Source organism: Chlorocebus sabaeus, chromosome 25, assembly GCF_047675955.1.
Source record: "Chlorocebus sabaeus isolate Y175 chromosome 25, mChlSab1.0.hap1, whole genome shotgun sequence".
NCBI lineage: Eukaryota > Metazoa > Chordata > Mammalia > Primates > Cercopithecidae > Chlorocebus > Chlorocebus sabaeus.
Genome location: NC_132928.1, coordinates 23,485,879 through 23,512,311, shown reverse-complemented (window position 1 = coordinate 23,512,311; position 26,433 = coordinate 23,485,879). Strand labels below are relative to the sequence as shown.

General features: G+C 48.5%; 1 protein-coding gene across 3 annotated transcripts; it reads right to left on the bottom strand.

The window, feature by feature from the left end:
* Positions 1-25: 25 nt before the first annotated feature.
* RAB7B (RAB7B, member RAS oncogene family) lies at positions 26-26,132 on the bottom strand. 3 transcript variants are annotated; one of them, XM_007988700.3, is made up of 6 exons: positions 25,911-26,130; positions 17,330-17,398; positions 16,671-16,797; positions 15,733-15,948; positions 8,845-8,970; positions 26-2,225 (listed from the first exon to the last, which is right to left on the bottom strand). In XM_007988700.3, the coding sequence occupies exons 2-6, from the start codon at positions 17,380-17,382 to the stop codon at positions 2,148-2,150; spliced, it is 600 nt and encodes a 199-aa protein (XP_007986891.2). In that variant the 5' UTR covers positions 17,383-17,398; positions 25,911-26,130; the 3' UTR covers positions 26-2,147. The 3 variants fall into 3 exon arrangements, with proteins under 3 accessions (XP_007986891.2, XP_007986892.2, XP_007986893.2); XM_007988701.3 differs by lacking the exon at positions 26-2,225 and adding an exon at positions 5,784-6,131 and having other exon boundaries at positions 25,911-26,132; XM_007988702.3 differs by lacking the exon at positions 26-2,225 and adding an exon at positions 6,145-7,522 and having other exon boundaries at positions 25,911-26,132.
* Between the last annotated feature and the right edge of the window lie 301 nt (positions 26,133-26,433).

Here is a 26,433-nt window from a genome sequence, read left to right as displayed (position 1 = left end):
TATAAAATCTAAGTAGCACAAAAGATAAAAACAAAGAAGGACACATTTATTATTTGCTGCGACCTTTAGAAATGGTCCACATGTCCACTGCAGTGCACAAGCTGCTATATACACACCACACTTGACAATCCAGTCTGCCTGACTCCCAGGACAGCCTGTGTGATGTGCAAAATGCCATTCCCATGACGGCGCATCATTTTTCCCCGGGACTTCTGAAGGACACAGATAGAGCTTGTGCTCTAGGCCGCGCTCCCCTCCCACTACACCCCCGTTCCTGTGCTGGCTCCATGCTGGTGTCCAGAATGAGCCAGTTCACACTCTAGAGCCAGGTGCGGGGAGAAGCGGCCCCCAGACTCCCCTGCTGATCTCCCCCTGACCCCTAGGTGTACCTTCCAAGTCAGATGACAGTCATAGGCTAACATCCCCAGCTCTGCTTGGAACTCAGGAAAGGATACTTCTGGGTAGAAAGATTCTGCGGTGGGCATGGACTTGGCCATTGAAGACCCTGAGAGGACATCTTGCCCACCCTCTGCAGGCTGGGCCCTGTCTGTGCTGCCTGGAGCCGGAAGCAAAAGATTCCAGCCTTAGAATCTGCTGGGATGGAAACTCCATGAGCTTTCTTGCGTCTCATTCCAGCATTTGCCGCAGATGCTGATTTCTTGCCTGAGTCATGTATATTGAAGTTTTTGCTCATTTCTTACTAGGCTTAAGAAATTGGAATTCTCTGCCTCACAAATCCCAAAGGGCTGAATATGCCCCCAAGCCCGTGAACAAACTTTGAGGATCTGAAGGACAAAACCCCAGCTCCTAAAGCGTTCATGAGCACCCACTTTCTGTTCAGCCTGGAAGAGAAGGAGCACTGCTGCCCTCTGGTGGTCAGGCAGCAGAGCATCAAGGAGCCTCCCAAGGGAACTGGGTCCCCTTCGGTTTGTCTTTGGGACAGTAGCTTTGAGTCTTAGGTCAATGGATGTCTTTTCACTGTTCCTGGAAAATGGCAAGCTTGTTCTTGCCTCAGGGCCTTGGGCCTTGATTCTCCCTCTCCCTGGAATGTTCTTTCTCCAGCTCTCAGGTGACAGCTGCCTTCTCATTCTCTAGCCGTCAGACCAAATGCCACCTCCTCAGTGAAGCCCTCCTGGACCACTTCGTCTAAAATAGCAACTCATCCCAGCCCCTGTCACTCTATCCCATTACCCTGTTTCCCCTTGTTTATAGCACTTACCTGCTATTTGGAAGTATCTCTCTAGAGTCTGCATCCATTGCCTCTCTCCCTCACCAGATGTTGGCTCCAGGAGGGCAGGGTCCCTGTCTGTTTTGTTTGTCACTGGACTTCAATGCATTGTCCATAGTAGATATGCAAAAATACTTGTCAAAGAGGTAAATAAATGCATATCGACAACAGCTACTAGATTTAAGCACAGCTTCTGGTCTCAAAACCGCACTGTGATACAGGCAAGGCAAATATCACCCCCACAGGACAGATAAACAAACGGAGACTCAGAGATTTATGTGAGTTGCCTGAGCACCCAGCAAGGAGGAATGAGCCAGGGTCCCTCGTGCCTTCTCCTGTGCTCCCTCAGTCCTCTACCCTGGAGGGAGCAGAGGGGGTCTCAGGCATGAGAGCTTCTGCCAGGAAGTGAGGCAGGCCCAGCACGTGGGGTCCAGAGCTTTACTCCTTCGTCTGCTTGTTGAGGGAGGCTGAGCTGTGCCACTGTCCAAAGCTTTGCTTGTGGCTGAGGGGTGTGAGGTGGGAGGGGGTAGGGAAGGTCTGTCCACAGGAGGATGTAACCAGACTCCAGTCAGTGGCTGGTCTGCGGAGATATGCGTTCTGGAGTGGGAGTGTTTGAGGGGTGGATGGGTGGGGAAATGTGCAGCCACTGTGGAAACTGTGACTTCTGCAGGGCCAGGGTTTGGCTGTGACATTTCCAGCTTCACCCAGACGCTGTCACTAGACTCAGCCTGAGCCAGCGGCTGCCCTCTGACTCTGGGCCCAGCACCGGGTCAAGGGCTCTGCCGCAGAGCCTAGGTCCCCTGCGCTGTGCTTGGGCAGGCAGTGGGGCTGGAGGGTGATGGTTATCTGTTCTCAAGCCTGGGATGACCAGGCCTGGGGCAGGCTCTGTTTCTGGGCGTCCAGAGCAGGCGTCCGGAGGTCAGCAGCATCTGCTCCTTGACTGGTCTGGCGAGAGTTTGATGGATTCTGTGAGGTGATTCTCTAAGATGCTCTGGTACTGGGGAAGGAAAGAGAGGCCAGCATTCATGTCCTGAGGTGCAGAGAGCACCGCCCACCCTTCATTTCTTAATGGGCCTCAGAGCCTGGGCTCTTGTTTCCTCCCTATTGTACTTGTGGGAAACTGAGGCCCAGACAGGGAAGCCACTGGTGTTCCCCACCCTCCTTCTTCCCTGTGTTCCCCCTCCAGCCTCTTCCCAGGAGCCCAGAGCAGGTCAGTGTCTGAATTAGAGGCCCAAGTCTCCTGACCTCCAGCCATGTCCTATAATTTTCCATTCTCCAGAGGGGACAGCTGAGGTGTCATTTGGGCTCAGGCAGAGGTGATGGCCACTCCTCATTTCTCCTGGAGACCTCTTCCCGCAAATTTTCCAATACCCCCAACCTCCTTTTCATTCTGCCCATCTCCCAGCTTATTTCCCTACTCCCTCTGCCCATTTCCCTACTCTTGCCTGGAAAAACCCAGTCGGTCCTCTGTGCTGGCTGCGTCCAGGGAGCCCTCCCTAAGATGGACTCAATATTAATCCTGGGCCCTTTTGCTTCTCCAGCCTCTCTTGTCCCAACAAGGGTTCAAAGGAAGCCCCTTCTCAGTCTGCCAAGCTTCTGCCTTTCCAGCTGGCTCCACTTCTCACCAAGAGCCTGCCCCCGACCCAGTTCAGGGCTTGGGGTGATATGGAGAGGGCCCTTCTTTAAGCAGATGGGTTCCTCAGGCTGAATGAAGGGTTTCTTCTTCAAGGAACCCATCTCTTCACGCTGCTGTGGCCTCCGCTAGTCACAGAGCTCAATCTCCTTCATGTTCCTCCCACAGCCAGTACTGCGGGCCTCGGGGTGAGTGATGAGCATGCACTCTGTGTGGAAGGGGTTTGTGCTACATTGGCGTGGACCTGAGCAGGGGCGGAGCCTCCTGTGTGTCACGCAAAACTGTCCCTGGCAGTCCATCTCAAGGGTCCTTCTCAGGGGGGCAACCTCCAGTGACAGGGGTGCTGCCTCCTCCTCTCTGATTTTATCTCCCTGGCAGCTCCCAGGCTCAGGCCAGACACCCAGCTGGTGAATGGTCGTGACCCTGGACCTCAGGAGGCGGTATCCATCCCTGCCTCCTGCACCTTGATGATGCTGGGCCCCCCAAATACATAAGAAGATCCCTTGGCACCTCATCACTCCCTGCCATCCCCAGACTGAGCAGTAATTTAACCCGACGGCACAGAGCTCGTGATGCTGAACCTGGGGTCCAGTCCTTCGTCACAGAGTTGATTTCTTGGGGATCCCCCATCCCTCACCCCACCCTGGTAGGATCTTGGGACCAGCAGAGCAAGTGCCGTCGGGGGTAGGTGTGAGAGGCGTCCTCATTTGTTGCACGGGCAAAGCCTGAGGTTTTCATGCCAGTGTTGCCCTAATAACATCCGTACCTTCCCCGGGTCCAAGTCACCGCTGAGCTCTTTCCATTAACGACATCATTTTCACTGACAATGGCAGCATCTTATTCCTCAGATTTTCTGCAACACCTCCAGGCCATAATTAGGTTTCTATGTTATTCTGTTCTCCAGGCCCCAGGCCTCTTGACAACTTGTGAATCTAACTGTGCAAGTAATAAAATGCTATTCCAATGCTTGCAGCATTTCAGTGGGGGTGTGACTGGGGGAGTCTGTCCCTGTCCCCCCCAGTGGCCCAGTGGCCTTGCCTTAAGTCCTGCATCCTGAGGACCGTGTAAAGCTGCTGTGATTCACTGAGCAGCCACCTGCCGGCCCGCTTCCCTCCACTGGATGTGGTGATTCTGTCTTTTTCCAATTAACCCCAACAGAACTGGGCCTCTAGGCGATATCTCATGCTACTGGAGCTGGGCCTGACAAGCCCCAGCAGGGATGGTATTGCTAACTTTTCCTCCCCCTCCCCTTCCCCTCCCCCTCCCCTTCCTCTCCCCCTCCCCTTCCCCTCTCCCTTCCCCTTCCCCTCTCCCTTCCCCTTCTCCTCCCCTTCCCCTTCTCCTCCCCTTCCCCTTCCCCTCCCCCTCCACTTCCCTTCCCGTTCCCCTTCCCCTTCCCCTTCCCCTCTCCCTTCCCCTTTCCCTTCCCCTTCCCTTCCCCTTCCCCTTCCCCACTCCCTTCTCCTTCCCTTTCCCCTCTTCCTTCCCCTTCCCTTTCTCCTCTCCCTTCCCCTTCCCCTTCCCCTTTCCTCCTTTCTTTGACAGGGTCTCACTCTTATGGCCCAGGCTGGAGTGCAGTGGCCCAATCACGGTTTACAGTGGCCTGACTTCCTGCGCTCAGGAGATCCTCCCACCTCAGCCTCCCAAGTAGCTGAGACTACAGGCACGTGCCACCATGCCTGGCTAGTTTTTTATATTTTTGGTAGAGATGGGGTTTCAACCAGGCTGGTCTGAAACTCATGGGCTCAAACAATCCATCTGCCTCGGCGGATGTAATCCCAAAATGCTGGGATTACAGGTGTGAGCCACCATGCCCGGCTGGCATTGCTAACTTTCTAGGAGCAAAACCTCACCACTCCACATCTTCAAAGCTGGTGGGTATCTCTTCTTTAATTATTAGGGCATCCTTTGTTGTATTTTGTAATAACTAAATACCCTAACCCTTGAATGTGGCTAACTTGGTTACTAAAGTAACCTACCTATCTTCTTTCCTTTCAGAATGTTAACTGAACACCTACTCTGGTCTCTTTCAGAATGTTAACAGAACACCTACTCTGATTTCTTTCAGAATGTTAACTGAACACTTACTCTGGTTTCTTTCAGCATGTTAACTGAACACCTACTCTGGTTTCTTTCAGAATATTAACTGAACACCTACTCTGGTCTCTTTCAGTATGTTAACTGAACACCTACTCTGCTCTCAGCAGGTGCCTCACATATTGCTCTTTTTACTACAAGGCTCACTTGCAGAACTCAGACGTTTCCACCTGGTGTCTCGAGGAACCTTGAATTCAATGTGCTCATGTGGACGTCATTACCCCTTTCTCTCATGAAGCCCCTGCTTTCTCCTTTGTTCCCTGTCTTGTTTGGCTCATGGAATCACTAATCCATTGTCCCTTCATTTGCCAAGCTAGAAACTTGGGCATCAGCCTAAACTGCTCCTGTTCCTTTCTCCCTGCACCTGATCATCATCAGCTCCTGACGTTTCTACCTCCAAAGTCTCTTTAATTCACCCTCACCTTGCCAGCTCTATCCTCTCACGCCTGGACTATTGCAGTAGCCTCTTCATCACCACCCATGGAGCCCATCCTTTCGGTAGCACGAAGCTCCCCTGCTGAAAACCCTATGACACAGCTCCATTTAAAAATAGCACGTGGCCGGGCGCGGTGGCTCAAGCCTGTAATCCCAGCACTTTGGGAGGCCGAGACGGGCGGATCACGAGGTCAGGAGATCGAGACCATCCTGGCTAACCCGGTGAAACCCCGTCTCTACTAAAAAACACAAAAAACTAGCCGGGCGAGGCGGCGGGCGCCTGTAGTGCCAGCTACTCAGGAGGCTGAGGCAGGAGAATGGCGTGAACCCGGGAGGCGGAGCTTGCAGTGAGCTGAGATCCAGCCACTGCACTCCAACCTGGGCGACAGAGTGAGACTCCATCTCAAAATAAATAAATAAATAAAAATAAAAATAAACAAAAAAATAAAACAGCACGTAATGCCCTCTCTGCACTACAATAGTATTTTATTTAACCCTCACAATAACCTCATGGGGAAGATATTATTATTTGTACTTTAAAGTTAGGGAAGTGGTGGCTTAGGGAGGCTGCATGACTTGCTCAGGGACGCACAGTGAGACGTAGAGCTGAGTATAAAGCCAGATCATTCCAACTTCAGAGCCTCACCCCAGTTGAGGGCTCACTCCTTATTGTAGAAGCACCTCCCACATCCTCCTCTCAAAACACCCTGGGCTGGAGCAAATGAACCTACGATCTCCCTGGGAAGGAAGGGAAGTTCCTTATAGGAAATGCCTTTGAAAACTTTTCTTTGACTTCAAAATCTATATTTGTAAACTTCTGTTTCATCTTAAGAATCGATGTGAATTTTACATTCTATGCCCAGTTAAGTGTGTTTGTTTTTATGTGAAAATGTTTCTCCTTCAAATTTCTAAGCAAAAAAGACACTGCAGAAAGTTGTGCCCTGTTGGGTTTCAAGGTCCTGGGTGAGCTCCTCAGTACCCTGGGTGGCCTAGCAGTGCCATGTGGAAGGCGTGGGCCTGTGGTATGGCGTCTGAACTCCTGGTCGGGCTTCACCAGGCCTTGGTGGCCTTGCTGGTTTCATCACGAACTATGTCCCCATGCTCTGACATTCCTCCACGCCAGGTTTCTTCTTCTTGCCAACGAGACCTATAGTAGGTGTCTCCTGTAAGCCCCATGAGCTCATGCCTGGGTCTCTGGTCTTGGCCTTCTCTCTGCCCTTCTTCCCCTCTGGCTTACACCCATCATGGCCTACGATCTCCACCTGCAAACTGTGAATTGCCTTCCAAACCTTCTGACATGTCACTTCTCCGAGCAGGCATCCTCACTCATCCTCACCACCAGCTGCCTGGGAGTCACCTTCTCACCTTAATCACACACCCCACAGCACTCACGTCACTCCAGGACAGTCACTTATGGATATCTCACTCTACTGACCTCAAGTGCACTGAGGGCTGTATCTCCAGGTCTAGCCTGACAACTCAATGGATATTTATGGACTCAAATTATTTTCGTTTTATAGAGAGGAAATGGAAGCTCAGAATAGCCATATGTCTTGCCAAGGGGTCCACTTGAAAGAACCAGGGCAGGATTCAAATCCAGGCCAGTCTGACTGCAGGTACCACACCTGTGACTTCCAGACTTCTGATCAGTGCACATGCCCCATAAACATGGGGGACTGACATGGATTGCTACCCATTTAGTCTTTTGCCAAGAAAGGGTGTTTAAAAAAAACAACAAGCAGACAAGCCACTTCTACTAAACAGCACCACGTTGTAACAGCGACAGAGTCAGAAGGTCCTAATTTACCCACAATACAGTAGGAAGGACATCATTTGAAGAAGAAAGGATACTCCTTCCTCAGATAGCACAGGTGTTAACCATGCACAGACACAGGCTGTGGGCTGATGGACGCTTCCTGGTGACTAAGCATTTGGCAGTCGCTGCACTGTGCTTGTGGAGGATTATTGATCAATATCACCACCGAGGGCAAACAGCGTTCCTCAGCACTCCAGGAGGACGGCAAGAGCAGGCACGCCTGTGCTTCAGGAGCAGACTACACCACCTACTTCTTGACCAAGCACTAAGAGATGGACACCTCGCTGCTTTCCCTTTCCCGAGACAGTGAGGGCTGGAGGGGAAGCAGAAAAGCCAGTGAGGGTCAGGGGAACCCTAAGATCAGGGCTCTGAAGCCTGAGGATGCCTAGCTGGGATCTTCTCCCTGAGCAGCCGCTAGAGGTCGCTGCTGCCTCTCTCTGTCTGGGACAACCTCTCACTGGGGCCTGGAGCACTTCTTTCCAGAGCAGCTGCAGAGGGCAGCCCATGGGGGCGGTGGATGCTTCCACATAGGGGAAGCCTCCAGTCCCCTACCCTTATTTGCCCATTTCCTCAATTCAGAACCATTGCTGCGATGATCCCTTCCCCTCTCCTAAGAAGCCCATGTTGATGAGATGTGGCAGAACGATGACACAAGCTGAGCCCCTCCCCCTGCCAATCCCAGGGCTTCCAAACTCCACACCAGACTGACGTTAAAACCACGCCACTGCTTCCAGGCAGCCTTCCATGGTCTTCCCCACCTCCTTGCAGAATTCAGATGTTTTCACCTGGTGTCTCAAGGAACCTTGAATGCAATGTGCTCACATGGACATCATTACTCCTTTCTCTCGTGAAGCCCCTGCTTTCTCCTTTGTTCCCTGTCTTGCTTGGCTCATGGAATCACTAATCCATTGTCCCTTCATTTGCCAAGCTGGAAACCTGGCCATCAACCTAAACTGCTCCCTTCTCCCAATCCCTTCTTCACTTTCCCTCCTCCCCACCCCCTCCCCTGCCCTGTGGCATGGGCTGTCTGTGTGCCCCTCCTCTAGGCCCTACCCCAAGTCCTGTCCCACCATGCCACACTGTATTACAATCACTTAGGGGCCTATCTGCCTGCTTCTTCAGACAGAGGGTCCCGGGGCCTGTACAGTGCCTGCCACACACTCAACACATTCTTGACGAACCTTCATACCTAGGGGTCTACGTCTATTCATCTTTTTGATTGGAAGATGTCAGTAACTCCTGCAGGTTTGATATTTCACTTGGGTGAATGCCTGGCACCTCCTGCCAATGAAGGTTGGACTGGACCATCCCTTCTCAAACCCTTCCTCAGTTAGGATCTCCAGGGCTGAGGTACAGGACTGGAGTTTTTAGATACTCCACAAGGGATTTGGTTAGTTAGCTGGACTGACAGACCGCTGACTGCACGCTCTAAGGTAGCCTTCTACCTCCGGCATTCTGCGGTTCCAGAACTGGAGTGCTGTTGAACCCATTCCATAGCTAATTAACTGAGATGATGAGCAATCCCTTCCCACCCACATCCCTGCCCGTATCCCAGATGTTCTTCTCTGGAAGCTCCTGAGACCCTCCCCAATCCAGGGGGCAGTCTTAGCAGGTCTTGCCACCACAGCCACTCACCCTCGACAGAGCCCGACTGGCCAGCATCTCAAAGGCTTGCACCACGTTGATGTCATTCTTGGCACTGACTTCAAAGTAAGGAATATCTTTCTCTCTACACCAGCCTTGAGCTACTTCCTGGGGTACCTGAATGGGGGAAGAAATAAGTATGGTTCCTGTATTACCATCATCACCATCACCACCATTGCCACCATCACATCCTCACCATCCCCACCAGGCCCACCACCACTCCCATTTATTGAGAACCTCCCAAGTGTCTATAACTTTACTTATAAATGTAGGAGGTGGGAACTGTTAGCTCCATTTCACAGATGAAAAAATGGAGGCCTGGAGAAAAAAAAAACTTGCCCAGAGTTTGTGAGGTTGAGCAGGATTTGAACACAGGCCTGGTGGAATTACAGCCCACTGCATTTTGCTGCCTTCCTAAGGCCTAAACTAAGAACTTCTTCCACCATTTCCTCCTTTGTCAGTCCCTTCAAAGGGAGCTGCACATGAGAGACACCAACCAGGAAGGGCTGGAACGGAGGACTTTCTTCTCCAGCCCAGCTAAGGAGGCTCACACTCAGGAGGCCTGTTGCTGGGCAGAGACTCGGGTCTCGGCTGACCCTGCTTCCCCAGGGTAGGGTCCTAGGAACAATTAATAAGCTCCTACTATAGGCCAAGGCACTGTGTTAAACGTCACTTTATCATATATGAACTCATCTCATCCTCTCCATAACCCTGTGAGATGGGCATTGTCAGTTCCACTTTATAGACAAAAACACTGAGACTCAGAGAGGTTCAGCAACTTGCCCCAGATCACACAGCTGAGAGAAGGCAGAGCTTGGATGCAGCCCCAGCTCAGTGCTCCCCCTGACGTCTGAGTCGCCCTCTACAAGGCGCTGCATAAGAACCATGCCTCTCCTTTTCTGTCTTCCTCTGGGAGCTCAGGGTCAGGAGCTCAGCTCTTGGCCTGGCACATATGAGCCACTAGGCACAGGCTGAATGACTACATCTCCACTCAAGTGCTAATGGCGTTCAATTTGTGATGTTGGCCTGGAAATGCTCTGGAAGCCCTCTGGGTTACTTCCAAAGACAATTGGTACACCGAGTTTGATGTCTGATTATTTGGGGAAGGGGAAATGAGCACATATTGAGCATTTGCTGAGCCTGGTACTTTATAATTATCATTTCAATTTATTTAGGAGAGCCAAGGTCTTTCTCATGGAGAAAGGACCATCCACCCCTCTCTCAGAACACAGCGCAGGCCGAGGCAGATCAAACACTGCCCCTGTTTAATTGTCTCTGTGGCTCCTGCAGGTCCTGGGAATGTCTGTCTTACTGGGATAAAAAGTCCCAGCTGATCTCAGCTGACCCTTTCCTCTGACTTACCATGACCAGATCTACCCAAGTGCCCGGTTATGGCAGACTTTTAATCTCATTTCTCCCTGCTCTCTGTTTGGTTTCGAATGATTGCATACAGACTCCGAAATATCATTGTGATTATGTTGCAAATTAACATTCTTTTTATATCTCCCCCTCCTCCCCACCCCAACCTCAGAAAGCTGGCCTGGAAAGAAAGCTACCCAGACAGTATTTTTCACTTTTCTCTTCCAATCCCAGAGACAGTTTCATGATTTTAAAAATTGTCTCATCTTTTATTTATAAAATGAAAGTTATTTATAATTTAGGCTCTGACTCTGAAAATAAGCTCAGGGTGTGATAACTGGGGACTTGGGAAGTATGACAATTCTGCAAGTATTGCTTGCATTAATGTTACTTTTGGTCAACAATATACTATTGACATTTCACTTTTCTGGTTACAATTTTGCTTGTTCATTTGACAAACATTTGACAAAATTAGTCCAGCTGGCATCATTTTATTTATGATGCTTTTCCATCTCATGTGCATTTAAAATAATCGATTATACAAGTGCTAAAATTAGCATGTCAAATACTAATTTCTAAACCATTAAGCCATCACTAAAAATAACAAAGGATATTTTTAGAAAACATGATCTTAAGTCTACGGAATCACTGGTAAATCAGAAATTACCCACCTGAGCACACAGCAAATAATTCGTGCCCCAGTGAACAAACTCCTGGTAGCACAGATGCCAGCAAAGCTGTTCTTTCTAACAAACTATTTTTTTCCCTATTACCTTCTGTAGAAGGAGCAGGGATTTTTTTTTAAGCTAAATCAGTAATTTCTTTAAAATTATTCTGGCTATATATGCCTGTTTTTATTGTGGTAAATATACCTAATAAAATTTACTATTTTTAAATGAAACACTTTTTTTTTTTTTTAATTTTTGTTTTGTTTTGTTTTTGGAGAGATGGGGGGGGGGGTCTCGCTATGCTGCCCAGGTTGGTCTTGAACTCCTGACCTCAAGCAATTCTCCCACCTCAGCCTCCCATAGTGCTGGGATTACAGATAAAATGTACCTGACTCATTGTAACCATTTTTAAGCATACAGTTCATGGGTATTCAGTACATTCATATTGTATTCACACTGTACATTCCCCACTATTCATCTTCAGAATTTTCTCACCTTCCTAAACTGGCGCTATATATATTATAAACATGTGTGCGTATATATATGTATGTATATGTGTGTATATATGATGTGTGCGTGTGTGTGCGGTTTTGTTTTGTTTTGTTTTGTTTTTGACAGTGTCTTGGTCTGTTGCCCAGGCTGGAGCGCAGTGGTGTGATCTTAGCTCACTGCAGCCTCTTCCTCCCGTGTTCAAGAGATCCTCCCAGCTCAGCCTCCTGAGTAGCTCAGAATACAGGTGTGCCACCACACTCGGTTAATTTAAAAAAAAATTTTTTTTTTGTGGAGATAGGGTCTCGACATGTTGCCCAGGATGGTTCCGAACTCTGGGCTCAAGCTATCCCCCAACTTTGGTCCTCCAAAGTGTTGGGATTACAGGCGTGAGTCACTGGGCCAAGCTGCAGTACATTTTTAAATACTCATTTTCTTCTTATTAGATAGGAGAAGCTGCTGTATTTTCCCAGCTGTCCCTTGGAGATAATAATAAGGAGGATCATTTCCTCGTTCCATTATTTCCATTATGGAAATCACATCCTTCCTATTATTACTCAGTCTCAGGAAGTCTGTGTTCTGGTCTCCGCCCCGCAGAGGAGGTAATGCAGGCATATGGACCAGGTGGGCGGGTGTGAGCCCTCATCCGAGGAGAAGGCGCCCCACAAGAATGTACCTCTTGGCTCCTTCTCCATGTCAACACCTGGCCAGGGGAAGGCAGAGCCCTTGCTAGGTTTGTGCAGAGTAAAGACATTTGAAGGCTGGCACTTCCCAGCTTCCCCTCTTGGGGCTTTATAATCCCAGGTCGTCTCAGAATTAAAGTGCTTCTGTTCTCTCCCACCCACCTCCTCCTCTCCACGTCCCTGTTCTGATTTCACTATCGCTCAGTGCCTCCTCCCCTCCCCTATCCTAGTCCACCTCCCTACAAACCCCATCCCTGGGCCTACCTTGTTGGGAGACAGGCTCCCCTCTCCTCCCTCCTCTCCTCACCCCTCCTCCACTCTCCAGGGACCTCCCTGTCTGGCTGAACCTGGGTTTTTCCTAGAGTCATGCTTCCCCAGCGCCCCCTCTTGCCCTCCGCACTGGGGCTATTTGCAGACTTTACTCATCACAGATCCAAGAGAGGGGGCTGGCTTGCCTGGTGCCTCACTGCCTCTTTCAAACCTTTGTTCTTCCTCTCTCTGGACACCAAAGCTCACCCAACTCTGAGGCTTGGATTGGACCCCCTCTACTCCCGCAAGTCAACACCTGCCCTCCTCACCTTGCCAGATGCCCCTCATTCACTCAACACTTGCCATCTAGTGAGGCTTCCTAACCCCTCAACACACAACGGCCACCTCTCGTGGTAGCCTCAGAAATCCTTTGCTGCCCACATTCTCTCCATGTCAGCCTCTTCCTCTCAGGACCTCTGTAAAAGAAGAAACCTGGTATCCTGTGCTCTGATCTCCTTTCCCTCAACCCCCTCAGGCCCTCCCTCCTGCTGCCCTGCTCCCCAGCCTCTACCACCCCAGCCCTGGCCCTTCCGCCTTCCCTGGTCCCTCTTCTTTCCTTCATGGTTTCTTGGTGCCCTCACAGCTCTGTCCTTCCTCTTCTCTTGGTTGGAAAAGCCCTAGTCCAAAGTTCCTTGCTCCTGGCTTGTACCCTACACAGACCCCACCTCAAACTCATGGTCTCCTCCTTCGGTGGAGTCCTTGGTGTCACCCATCAGATCTTGTCCTTGTCCCCAAGTAGCTCCTCCTCCCACTTCTTCCAAGAGTAACCGGCAAAGCTTCCTCATGGTTCTTAAGCCTCGTATTGGTTTCCTCCCTTTCAACAGAAGATGGCACCTCTTATTTCACTGACTCTTGGTCTTGAACTCCCCCAGCTGCCCTCCCCCCACCCTACAGACAAGAAACAAGATGGAAGTTAAAATGAAAGTTTTGGCAGAGGCACAACAACTGGACAGATGTCAGAGATAAAGCAAGTGGAGACAGTCCACCCTGGGTACATATCCCCAAAGGCTCATGACCAAGACTCTCCTGGATGACTTGAAATCCCACAGCATGGATATAAAAGGCTTGAAAATGAGGATTAGGAGGGACTTCCTTGGAGAGAGTTGTATTGTGGGTACAACTACCCCTGCTTCTCCCAAGAGGAGGAACAGGTAAGGACTCACCTCTAGCTGAAAGATGGTGTTGAGGAGAGTTGTCAATGTACAACCCCTGGAGTTTGGTGGACATGGTGGACTGGTGTCTGACACATACCTGAGATCTGAGGCAACAGGCAACAGGGCAGAGAGAGAAGAGGCTGCACCGAGCACCAGCTTACCCTTGTCCCCCAGTGGAGCCAGAATACATGTGTGTACCTTGTGAAGGACATGTGGATTCAACAAAGAGAGAGAGAGAGAGAACAAGGGAGAGAGAGAGAGTGCACAACAGGCTGGGGCCGGCTAAATCCCACTTAGAAACTGCTTGGAGGAAAAGGTGACCCCCATGGGGTGGGGATGCTGAAAGCTAGGGGTTGAGGAGAATGCAAGACCCTTGTCATGGGAGGTACAGCGAAATGTTCCCAGTGGAGACTTCCGAAGAACCCACACGAGTGACCCACAGAAGAAAGAGCTTGCAACACCTGTCAGGCCAGAGAGTGCGAGACTGTCTTTTTTTTTAATTTTTTTTTTGAGACAAAGTCTCACATTGTTGCCCAGGCTGGAGTGCAGTGGTACGATCTCGGCTCACTGCAACCTCCGCCTCCCTGGTTCAAGCGATTCTCCTGCCTCAGCTTCCCAAGTAGCTGGGATTACAGGCACTCACCACCACGCCCAGCTAATCTTTTGTATTTTTAGTAGAGTCGGGGTTTCACCATGTTGGCGAGTCTGATATTAAACTCCAGACCTCATGATTCGCCTGCCTCGGCCTCCCAAAGTGTTGGGATCACCGGCGTGAGCCACCGCGCCCAGCCAAGACTGTCTTATGATAGTACCAGTCAAATTAGAATTGCCCTGCCCTCCTGACCTCTTCTCCCTCTTCCTGCTTTACTCCTGACAGGGTCTGAAACTGGAATTACTACCCCAGACAAGAGGAGGAAGTGTGGACATCAAGCTTGGCCGTGAGATTCTAAGGACCTATTCCCTCTTTTAGACCACAAGGTTCTCACCCACAGCTGGTCCCAGTGGGGGAAAAAATGGAGACACCTTGCCTTTGAATGGACTTAAGACCTTGCTTATTATCTGAGGCTGGATATTTGTAATTAGAGAATTGACATGGAGTTTACAACCTGAAGTGACCATGGAACAGATGACTCCTACATCTCTATTTCCAGCACATACTTCTCCTTTGAAATTTCATTCTTATGCATTCCAAAGACTGCTGGCCATTTCCAACTAGTTGTACAAGCTCCTCAAACTCAGCATGTCGAAACCAAAAATGTTTCTTTCTCTATGAACCAGAGGCTCTCCCTTCTGTAGATGGTAGCTCAGTTGGAAGCACCATCCCTCCCTCCCTTTCTCCATGCATAAACACACTTCATCACGCCAAATGATGCCTCATTTCCATTGCTTTTCTCAATTTGAACCATTGTGAAAATGCAGTTCAGACAAGATGATCCAGTTCCCCATTACTTTTCTCTATTTGAAACACTAAAAACAGAAACTTGGTTTAAACAGCTCTTTTTGGTGGCATCTGGACTTTTGGCCCAAGAGCATCTTTTACAAATTCAGTCTGCCATATTCTTTCCTCATTAGTAGGCAAGGATTAAAAGTGCTGTCTTCTCAGTGCCCTGTAATGGTAAACACAAGTGGGGTCACTGTAGTCACAGGGCAGACCAGCTGTCAAGCGGTTAACCCGATGGTCTGGTATATGGTTCAGCTAATAAAAAAATTATTACTTCCCCAGAAAACTTGCATACCTAAGAATTTATAAGTGCAGACCTCCAACTTGACCCTAGGCAGAAACCCTGTGCTACAGATTAATTCAAATTCCACTGAGACCTGCCTCCTGCTTACATCTGATGCCTTAACTCCTCTGTTTCCTGTCTCTGGACAAAATTGCCTTTAGTTCTCAGTTTATATCATGCTGTTTATTCAGCCCAGACCCCAACTCTTCTAGGAAGCCTGTCCTATATTCTAGGCTTGGGTAGATGCCCCTTTATTGTGGTTCCTTAATGCCCAAGGTATATCTCTATTATTTCATTTACCATATTGTATCATAATTATCATTTTATTTTATAATTATCTTTTAAAGTGTCTGTATCCACTACTAGACTGTGAAATTCCTGAAGTAAGGACTATGCCTGATTCAGCTCTGTATGTGTGGGACCTAACACTGTTCTGGGCACATAGTGGATGCTCATATAATGTTTGTTGAATGAATAAATGAATGAACGGTACCTTCCGGTCTGCCAGATCGATCTTATTTCCCAACAACACCATGGGGTAGGACTGCTCCATGGGGACAATCTTGGCCAGGACGTCACCCCGCCAGATATCCAGGGCTTCAAAAGACTCCAGGTCGGTGACATCAAAAGCTAGGATGCAGCCATCGGAGCCTTTGTAGAACGTGGACACCATGGAGCGGAACCGCTCCTGACCGCCTGTGTCCCAGATCTGGAGGAGAAAGCAGCCGCCCCATGGGGCTGTGATGAGTAGCTGGAAGGTGGCCCAGCTGGGTTACATCATGTCAAGGCTTCTTGTGCTGGGTAGGGGGCAGCAAGCCCTGGTACAGGTGCATATGGTTCTTTCACACCGAGGCATCTTGACCCTCCCACACACATACACTCCAACACCTCTGCAGTAACATTTAACATCCTGAGAGTAATTTCACATCCGACCTCTCATTTTTCCTCTGGGTCATCAAGGTGGGAATTGTTATTCCCATCTGACAGATTTGGAAACTTGGACCTTGGGAATGTCTTGCCTAAGATCACCTGCCAAGTTTTCCAGAGAACCTGAGACTAGGCATGGGGACTCTCAACTCCTGGATTAATGCCCTTCCTTCTAGATCAGGCATCAGCTTTTTTTTCTATAAGGAGCAGATAGTAAATATTTTAGGCTTTGCAGGTCATTCTGTCTCTGTATGCCAATTATTACTCAACTCTGCCATTGTAGTGCATAACATGATAAGTTAACCAATGGGTATGGCTGTGCCCCAGTGCAGTCTTATTTACAAAAATAGGAGGTGGACCAGATTTGGTCCATGAGCTGAAGTTTGCCCATTTCTGCTCTAGACCTTTCCAGCTCTGGTGCACATTGCTACATGAGTGGCTGTCGGGGCGTGGGGCGGATTTTCAGTGTATGTACTTTGAAGAGGGAAAAGGAAGGCTGCTCACCTGTAGCTTCAAAGTTGTGTCACCCAATATGATAATCTTGGAGAGAATGCTGGCCCCCAGCGTGGTCTGGTATTCCTCATAAAACGTCTTGTGCACATATTGGTGAAGGAGGGAGGTCTTTCCCACACTGAGGAAAATTCCAGACACATGTGAACACACACATGCAAACACACGTGCACATGCTTCCATACCATTCTCAGAATCTCCCCAGGTCCCTCTTGCCACTGTCTCTCCCTGAGATTCTGAATTTCAAATTTCTGTGGTCCATGGACCACACTTTGAATAGCAAGGGAGTAGGAAATGGTTTCCAGAAGTAGAAGCCAAGGAGAGTGAGCAGAGTAGTCTGGAGACAGTGGAATATCTTACAGTGATGGTCAGGTTTTTTCTGTGTGTGTAGGACGTGGGAGGACAGATAGATGCTAAATGGCTTGCCTAATTCACACAGCTGGTTACTGCAGAGTCACTGCAGATCTAGGACTAGAAACCATCTGTTTACACACAGCTTCTTTCTCCCAACTAAGCTTTCTGGAGGGTGGGATACCGTTGCTGGTGTCACCCTGAATCAGAAAGGGACCTATGGGAGATGGGAACATACCGGGAGTCTCACTGTCCTTGGGTGAGGGGCTGCTTCCCAACTCCCAGAGCTGAGCTTGGCTTACCCAATGGCTCCGACGATTATGAGTTTCAGGTCCACCTTCTTCCGGGGATTCATGGAGGGGCTTCAGAGCCTGTAAGGAAACAGAGGTCATCCACATGCTGGCCAGTGTTCCTTACAGCCATTGTCACTGAGTGTGGCCTCTGCTTTCCCCTTTTCAATGGGCAAGTTACTGCCCTGGAGACTGGGTGGGGTTCTCTGAAAAAGGCACGTAATTCAGCAATCTTCATACATCTTCTCCCTCACTTTCTCTGGGGGCCTCCCCAAAGCTGGAAGGGTGGTGACCCTCCAGAACAGGTACATCTCTCATCCCTCAGCTCTACCAACCCAGCTCTTGGAGGCAGCCTGGAGTGCCAAGAAGGCAGGACCAGATTGAACACAGGCCTTGCAGACAGCCCAGCCTGGAGCCAGGGATGGAGGGGCGTGCAGGAGGAAGAGATGGGGGTGGGCAGGACAAGGGGTCCATTGTCAGGACTGCCCAGAGGCTCTGGGTGGAAGAGTGCCCCTCCCCCAGTCTGAGGTCTTGCTGCAACTGCAGAATCAAAAGGCTCCTCTCTAATGCAGCTGGCAGGGGTGTAATTCATCCATGTTTCTGGAAAGCTATTGGCAGCAAGTGTTGAGAGCCTTAAAAATGTTCCCACCCTCCACTTCTAGGAATTTGTCCTAAAGAAATTATCTGAAATGTGAGTAAAGACTTGTTCAAGAATGTTCTTCACTGTACTGTTTATAAATATCCAACACTAAAGTAGTGGTTAAACCATAGCACACAATGAACTATTAAGCAGCCATTAAATGGAATTTTTGAGAATATTACAATAATATGGGAAAACGTTCGTGCCCTAGGATCTAAATAGGATCCTAGGATATCTTAAGATCTAAATAGAAAATGGAAGATGGTAAACTGTACACAAAATACCACCCCAACACTTAAATGAGTTCCCACTTGTATAGAAAAAGGCCTGGAAAGAAATATATTAAAAATTCCAGCAATTCCACCACAGGATATATACACAAAGGAAATGAAATCAGTATGTCTACACTCCCATGTTCACTGCAGCATTGTTCATAGTAGCCAAGATATGGAATCAACCTAAGTGTCCATCAATGAAAGAAAATGTGGTACATGTACACAATGGATACTATTCAGCTTTAAAAAAAACTTACAATTTATGACACCATGGGTAAATCTGGAGGACCTTATGTTAAGTGAAATAACTCAGGCAAAGAGATAAATACCATATGATCTCACTTGTATGTGGAATCTAAAAGAATTGAACTCATAGAAGTAGAGAGTAGAACAGTGGTTACCAGGGGCTGGGCTGGGTGGGCAGTTGGGGAGATGTTGGTCAGAGGATAAAATATTTCAGTTAGCTAGGAGTAAATTCAAGAGATATATTACACAGCATGGTGACTACAGTTAACAACAATGTATTGTATTCTTGAAAATTCCTACTAGAGTTTATATTAAGTGTCCTCACCACTAAAAGATAAGTATGTGAGATAATGCAGGTGTTAATTACCTCAATTTAGCCATTCCACAATGTATGCATATTTCAAAACAACATGTTGTACATGGTAAGTGTGTACAATTTTTATCTGTCAATTAAAAAACGTAGGTTATTAATTCTGGGTGGTAGGAAATTACATGATTTTAATTTTTTTCTCTATGCTTTTTAATACGTTCTTTTTTTTTTTTTTTTACAATAAATATGTCTTGTTCCTATAAGAGAAATGTAAATGTATGTGTGTGTGTGTGTGTGTTTTTAACAAGGTAAAGCAAAACTGTTGTAGGATACATGCTTAACTGGCCCTTTGTTTCACCCATACATGCACATATGCATATGTACTATCCCGGACTCCTGGGTCGTTTGTCTTTGGATGCACTAAGCATGCTGAGTAAACCTTGATTTGACTCTGCTCAGATGAGGTGTCAAAAGTCGGCCAGCTTGTATTTCCCCTGGTACTTGGAAAAAAGCTGTAAATAGGACATCCTAAGGTGTTGGTTCTGGTTCTCACTTTGCCACGGTGTGATCATGGGCCAGTTACTTCCCCTCTCTGAGTCTGGGCTTTCCAACTGGAGAATGAACCAGCTAAGCCCCAAAGACTCAAGATGTCTTCTTGGTGAAAAATGTCTTATCTGCTGGAGCTGGGCATCATTGGCCATGAGAGTTGGGACACAAAGTTAAAACGGGAATTCCCCAGAGATTTAGGATTGTTAGTGTCCCCTTCATGAACCATGTCATGGACTGTATTAGTCTGTTCTCATGCTATAAAGAACTACCTAAGACTGGGTAATTTATGAAGGAAAGAGGTTCAGTTGGTTCCGCGTGGCTGGGGAGGCCTCAGGAAACTTACAGTCACGGTGGAAGGGGAAGCAAGCACATCCTTCTTTACATGGCAGCAGGAGAGAGAAGTGTATAGCAAAGTGAGGAAAAGCCTCTTAAACAACCATCAGATCTTGTGAGAACTCACTCACTATTATAAGAACAGCATGGGGGAACCACTCCCATGATCTAATTACCTCCCACAAAGTCTCTTCCCCAACACATGGGAATTACAATTCAGATTACAATTCAAGATGAGATTTTGGGTGGGGACAAAGCCAAACCATATCATGGACCAAAGGTGATTTGAAGCTCTGCTCAGAGCTGTTTGTCCCAGGAGCTGGAGTTGGTGGCACTGGAACTTCTGCTGTAACCCAAGAGTGCTGGGTTGGCATGGTGAGCAATGGGTCTTCTTGATGGTCCATCCATTCATGCTTCAAATGCCTACATGCCTACTGCATGCAAAGTCTTGTACTAGCCACTGGGAACAGCACAGATATGGAACAAATAGGAATCCACCACAGGGAGTCATCAAAGAAGAAAGGACAGGGGCTGAGTGATGGCCCCAGAGAGAAAGTACACAGCACCCCAGGAGAGGCACAGGGAAAGTGCTTGAGAATTCAGCAGAACTAGGTCCTGAAGAAATGAAGCATGTGGTTGGGGAGGGAATGAAATAACCAAAGCCTTGGGAACAGATGAATGGAGAAAGTGGCCGATTTGCTTCAGGGAAGGGTGAGGTGAAAGGTGTAAAGGAAGGAAAGGCTGGAGAGAAAGCAAGATTAAGATGGACTGTGAATATCTGACCAAAGATCCTGGCATTGACTCAATCATTCATTCATTCATTCATTCACTCAGCAAACATTTCCTATATTCCAACATGTAGAACAAGGCAGTTCAAGGCTTGAACCTGGGCTGGCATTTTGTAATGGATGCTGCTGTCCATGAGGGAAATCAGTCAAAGGAGAAATGGTTCAGAAACCCCTGAAAAAGCATGGCTCTCGAAGTATTTGTTATCACTTTGGAAGGGGCCTAGGAGCAAAGGGAAGCTGTTTCCTAAAGGCATTGATACAACATGCTAGCTTAGCTTTAAAAAGCAACACAATGCCTTAGAAAGAAAGTCAGCACCAAAGGCAGGCAGGAAAAAGTGGGAGAAGAGGCAGCACTGGCTGAGCCCCTGCAGTGGGCTGTGCTAAGTATTCCACCGAGGGCAGGCCATCTTCACCATCACCCTCTGAGACAAGTACAACCAAGCTCCAAGAAGCTGAGTAATCACAACTCACCCAAGCCTGCACAGGGGGTAAGTGGAAGAGCTAGTATTTGAATCAAAGGCTGAGAAGGCAGGGTGCGGCAGCTCAAGCCTGTAATCTCAGCACTTTGGGAGGCCGAGGTGGGCGGATCACGAGGTCAGGAGTTCGAGACCAGCCTGGCCAACATGGTGAAACCCCATCTCTATTAAAAATGCAAAAAAAAAAAAAAAAAAAAAAAAAAAAAAATAGCTGGGCTTGTTGGCGCACACCTGTAATCCCAGCTACTTAGGAGGCTGAGGCAGGAGAATCCTTTGAACCCGGGAGGCAGAGGTTGCAGTGAGCCGAGATCACGCTACTGCACTCCAGCTTGGGTGACAGAGTGAGACTCCGTTTCAAACAAACAAACAAACAAACAAAAAACGCTGAGAAGACTTTCCTGTGTCATGCCTCCTAATCATCAGAGTTTGAACCCATAGAATCTGTGTGCACAGGAATCTAGGGCATTGGGCTCAGATTTGGTGAATTTCAGCAAAATCCTAGGAGAGCTGGAGAAGACAGAGAAAGGCTGCCAAAGTGGCAGAGAGGTACAGTGGGGGTAGAGAGAACTGGAGTTGCCCAACAGGAGCTATATGTCAGGACTGACCACAGGGTCAGAGACACAGCATGCTAGGCAGAGGGCAATGCTTTCACACGCTGTCACAGGACCATGCAGCAGTGCTGGAGTACATCTCATGTTACAAGCTAACATTTGTTTGGTGGGCACTGTGCTGAGGGCTTTGTGAATACACAAATACACAATAGCATTGTGAGGGTTAAACAAATTATACATTATTGTAATACACTGAACACATAGAATACAATATTCATAGAATATTGTTATACATTTACTGGCACAAATTAAGGACTCAAGAAACGTTAGCTATTTTATCGCACACAAAGATAGCCTGTGAGATTGATACTATTATTATCTCTGTTTTACCATTGAAGAAATGGATGCTTAGAGCAGTTAAGCAGTTCAGCCCTAAAGACAGAAAGCCTGCACGTGTCAGAGCAGGGTTTGAAGCTGGGATTGGAGTCCAGGCCTAACCCGAGAGCCGGCTCTCTTAACTACTGGGTTCTACTGTCTGTAAAACTAGAATGAGACTTACATGCCCTGCTCCATAGTGCCCCTGTTAGAGAGCTCAGGGGCTGGATGGGTGAGCGTTTGATGGAGGGAGGCCAGCGGCATGCTTAGGAAGGGAAAGCTGGGGCTGGACGAGGAAGGTAGAAGGTATGTGTGAGACACATAACAGTAGGTCACTATGCATAATGTGTAAAGCACTCATAGATAATAAAAGGCAACACACCTATCAAAAATGAGCAAAGAACATGAACAAGTTACCAACTGAAATCTTATAAAGAATTAGTAAGCTTTGAAAACACACTCAACCTTACTATCAAGGAAATTGACATTTCAAAATACCATTTATTTTCACCCAGTAGAGTGACAAAAATTTAAAAAGATTGATGACAATGTTAGGGGTTGGCAAGTGTGTTGGGGAAACACTCTTGTATATTGTTGGTAGAGTATGAATTAACATGGTCTTTTTGGAAGGCAATTGGACAATATCAAAACTTAATATGCATACAGCCTAGGTTCTCATTCTAGGAATCTGTCCTATAGTAATACTCACACATATGCTCAAACACATATTTGTACAAAGGTGATTGTTAAAGCATTGTTGTAATCTAACTGTCCATCAGTATGAGACTCTCTACATGAAGTTTGATCTATTAATACTCTGGAACAATTGGCAGTAGTGGCATGATCATAGCTCCTTGCCACCTCAAATTCGTGGGCTAAAGGGATCCTCCCGCCTCAGCCTCCCAAGTAGCTGGGACTATAGGTGTATGCCACCATGACTGGCTGATTTTTTATTTTTCTTTTTTTGTAGAGATGGAATCATGCTTTGTAGCCCCAGTTGGTATCAAACTCCTGGCTTCAAGTGATCCTCCCACCTCGGCCTCTCAAAATGCTGGCATTACAGGTGTAAGCCACCACGCCTGGCCAAGGGCAGTTTTAAAAACATGAAATAATGAAGTGGGAAGCTATACATGAGGCCTTTAAGTAAGAAAAAAGAAAATCACTGAACGTTTTATATGGTGTGATACAGAAAGCTAAGGGCAGATGTACATTAAATGATTCATAAGAGAGATGGGAAAGGTAGATTAGAGGCTGAGAGTTATCATTTTATGTTATATATGTTTTGCTTTAAAATTTGTTACACAAGCCTAAGTTGTTTTTGTAATTTAAGAATATCAAATAATCACTTAACATTTCTTTAAAAAGACGTGTGGATGGCAGGCCAAAGTAATTTGAGCGTGATTTCAGATAGGACAAATTCCTTCTGTGGGCAAGAGAGTGAGGCCGTCTGGTACCATGGAGTGATCGTGAGTTCAGGACTCAGAATTCTCATCCCGGCTCCACACATCTGTGACCTTGGGTGGGTTACTGAACCTTGGGGCATTTGTTCCCTCATGGGTAAAATGGACATCACTCGTGGCTGTGGCTTCCTCTGCAGGTGACATGTGTCATGATCTTACAGCACAGCAGGGTCCCCAAGTTGGGAAGGATCCAGATAATTGTTTACCAACTGGGAGAGGGGGTGAGTCTAGAGGCCAGGGTCCTGGTTGGTCATGCTTGCCACTTCCTATGGTGTAAACACTTACACCATGGCTGACTTCAAGCCACCAGCATGGAGCCTGCTCCAGTACACTCCTGCAAGGACCTCAAAGGTCATTGATGCCAAGCACCACCCTGTGCTTGAGTCATCTCTTCCACATCCACAAAAGGTAGAGCCAGACTGGCCCCATGGAGCTGCCTCCCGCTCCTAGGAGTATTTCTCCTGAGGGCCACACAGAAAGTGCTCAAGATCCTTGTAAGTACCTCGGCCTTAACTTTGGACTCCTGCATCCCACCTCCTCCCTGCTTCTTTCCCCTGGATGCTCACTCAGGGTGTGCTGCCACTGTAGGTTCCCCTACCCCATCCCAGAAGGGTAGGAGTTTGCTGAGGCTGCTATTTTATAAGAGCCTAGTCCTTGGGCCCAGTGTCACTAGGAGCAACGAGAGAGTGACTGGGACCAGGTCTGTGGGAATTGGGGATGGCTTGTGGGGTGACACAGGCTGGCTCGCCTAGGAGGCACATGCAGATCTCATACAGTGGTTGGAGTCCCTTTCCATGTCATCTCTGCCGGGCTTTGGCAGTAGCTGTCTTTTTAAGCCTCATCCCACCCACTCAGCTGACTCAGATGCTTCAAACCAGGGAATCCTCCTAGAGGCCAGGCTGAGTCATCCTCTACAGTTAAGTAACAGTGAAAAGCAGGACTGAAATGCAAGACTCTACCTTCTGCCAGCCCTGGTCCACACAGAGCAGAACTTGCAGTGACTCACTCCCCACTGGAGGTCCCTAACTCTTTCCCCTTCTTGCCTAGCAGCACTTCTAAGCCTGGAGTCCTGGTCCTGCCCATTTGCCAAAGCTACAGGGTAGCTCAGCCCCTGTGGAGTAAGAAGGACTGAGTTGTTGCCAAGCCCCTGGGCCTGGGACCAGCACTCCAAAAACATTGGAACCCCCTTCGCTCTCACTTCTCACTTCCTTTCTCTCCTTACCCCGCTGACTCCAACCTGAAACCAGGCACAATCTTCTGTCCCATCTGTGTTGTGTAGGGTATCACTTCTGCTGACAGGAGACTAGTGAGCAGGGGCAGGTGAGGATTCTGAAACAGACAGTCTCCCGCCCCCATCATACTATCTTACCAGGCTCTCGTCCACTTTCAGGACCTTCCCTCCCGATCCCATACCTTGGAAAAGGACAAATATATCCACCCTAAAAAATAATGGGACCTACAGTCTTGGAAGCAAAGTTTGTCTGTGAAAAGAGGCTATGTAGAGAGCACAAGGCTTTGTTACCTCCCAGTAATGCTCACAATTCCGCCTCACCCACCTCAACCCTAGCAGGTCTAGACCTGCTCCCTCTGGGAAGTGCACCTACAGCCCTGGTTTCAGGAGGCTCGGTGCTCTTTTCCTTTAGGTTATTTGTGGGTCTTGTCTCCTCGAGTAGACTGTCCATTCCTGGAGGGCAGGGCTGTGCCTCACACTTCTCTGTATCCCACTAAAGAGCCTGACCAATGCTGGGATTCTAGAGGTTTCCATGAACAACTGTCCATCCACTCATCCATCCATCTGTTCATCTGTCCGGCACAGGCAGGGTGTGCTTACTAAGCCCCAGCACTGTGTAGGTCTAAAGATATAGACAAGTTACTATCTCCGTGGGAACTTTTTGGTGGGAGATTGATCTGTAAGCCCAAAGAAATTATTTGTATTAATACATAATACCTAGCAATTATAGAGCACTTGCAGTTTACAAAATGCCACTGAAGCCCAGTGGACTCCTGGGTCAAGAACAACTAGTTGGTGGTAAACTGGGTATAGAACCCAGATCTGTCTGACCCTATTCATTGGCTCCCCTGGCATTGCAGCACTGGGCAAGGAGAAATATTTATGATTTAGAACAGGAGTGACAATTTCCTACTCCAGGGGCCAAGCTTCCCCTGATGAGACCCTGGCCAACACAGTTGCATCCCAGAAGGCACTCTGTCAATGTCACAAGGGGACTCTGGGTGCCAGCAGGGTTTTGCCCTCATCCAGGGCTCTAGTTTCTGGCAGGTCCTGCAGGTTTGAGGCAGCAGCGCCGCCCTCTTCTGACGGGGCCAGCAGCTGCGTCCTGGGACTGATGGCCTCTGTGGGTCGCGAGCTGGGCCCCAGCTCTTCGCACAGGCAGGAAAGTCCTTTCTTGCTGCCACATCCTGGGAACTTCTCCAGGGTGGGATCTTTGGGCTGGATCTAAACTCTGAAGCTGCCAGATTGGAAATCTCATCCTTGCATTCCCTGCCTCCACTCCTCCACCCAAACACCCAAATAACTCCCAGGGCTGCGGGGGCAGACAGAAGCACTGAGACAAACTCCCGGGGCACTTACAGCTGTGGCTGCGCAGCACTCGGCCTCCGCTCTGAGGGCGGCTGGGAGTCCTCGCTCAGTCTCGTGGTCTCTTCTTAGAGCGATGGTCTCAGCAGGGCCAAGCAAAAGGCTTTGGGACAAAGACGGGCCAAAAAAAAGTCTGTTGAAGCCACGCCACTTCCCTCTGAGTTTTCCTCCTCTCCCTCTCGTGCACAGACTTGGGAAAGTTGCAAAAGAGGCTGGGCCGGGTGACCTCAGCTGTGTGGGTGGAGGGGGTGGAGTGGAATGGAAAGGCTGACTGGATTTGGGCCCTTGAAGAATTTCATTTATAGGAACCCTGGCCCATGGTGATGGGAGCTGTGGGTCAGGGGCCTGCAGGGTAACATGCCCCATTTGTGGGCACCATAAACAGTCTCTGGTTGGCTTTAGAAACTTCTGCTTCTGCTGCTGGAAGGCACCCAGTAAAGGGGCCCTTTTGTTTTCGTTGAGGTTTTAGATACACATGGGTAGAAGATTCAGTCTACCATCAGCCTGGTAGGAAGAG

Excerpts from the sequence above, each read along its gene's own strand:
- RAB7B (XM_007988700.3), bottom strand. The coding sequence starts at position 17,382 with ATGAATCCCCGGAAGAAGGTGGACCTGAAACTCATAATCGTCGGAGCC. Across the intron at positions 15,949-16,670 it reads ACACAACTTTGAAGCTACAG|ATCTGGGACACAGGCGGTCA; the intron begins GTGAGCAGCCTT and ends TTTCTCCTCCAG. Across the intron at positions 8,971-15,732 it reads TCGATCTGGCAGACCGGAAG|GTACCCCAGGAAGTAGCTCA; the intron begins GTACCGTTCATT and ends TCCCCCATTCAG.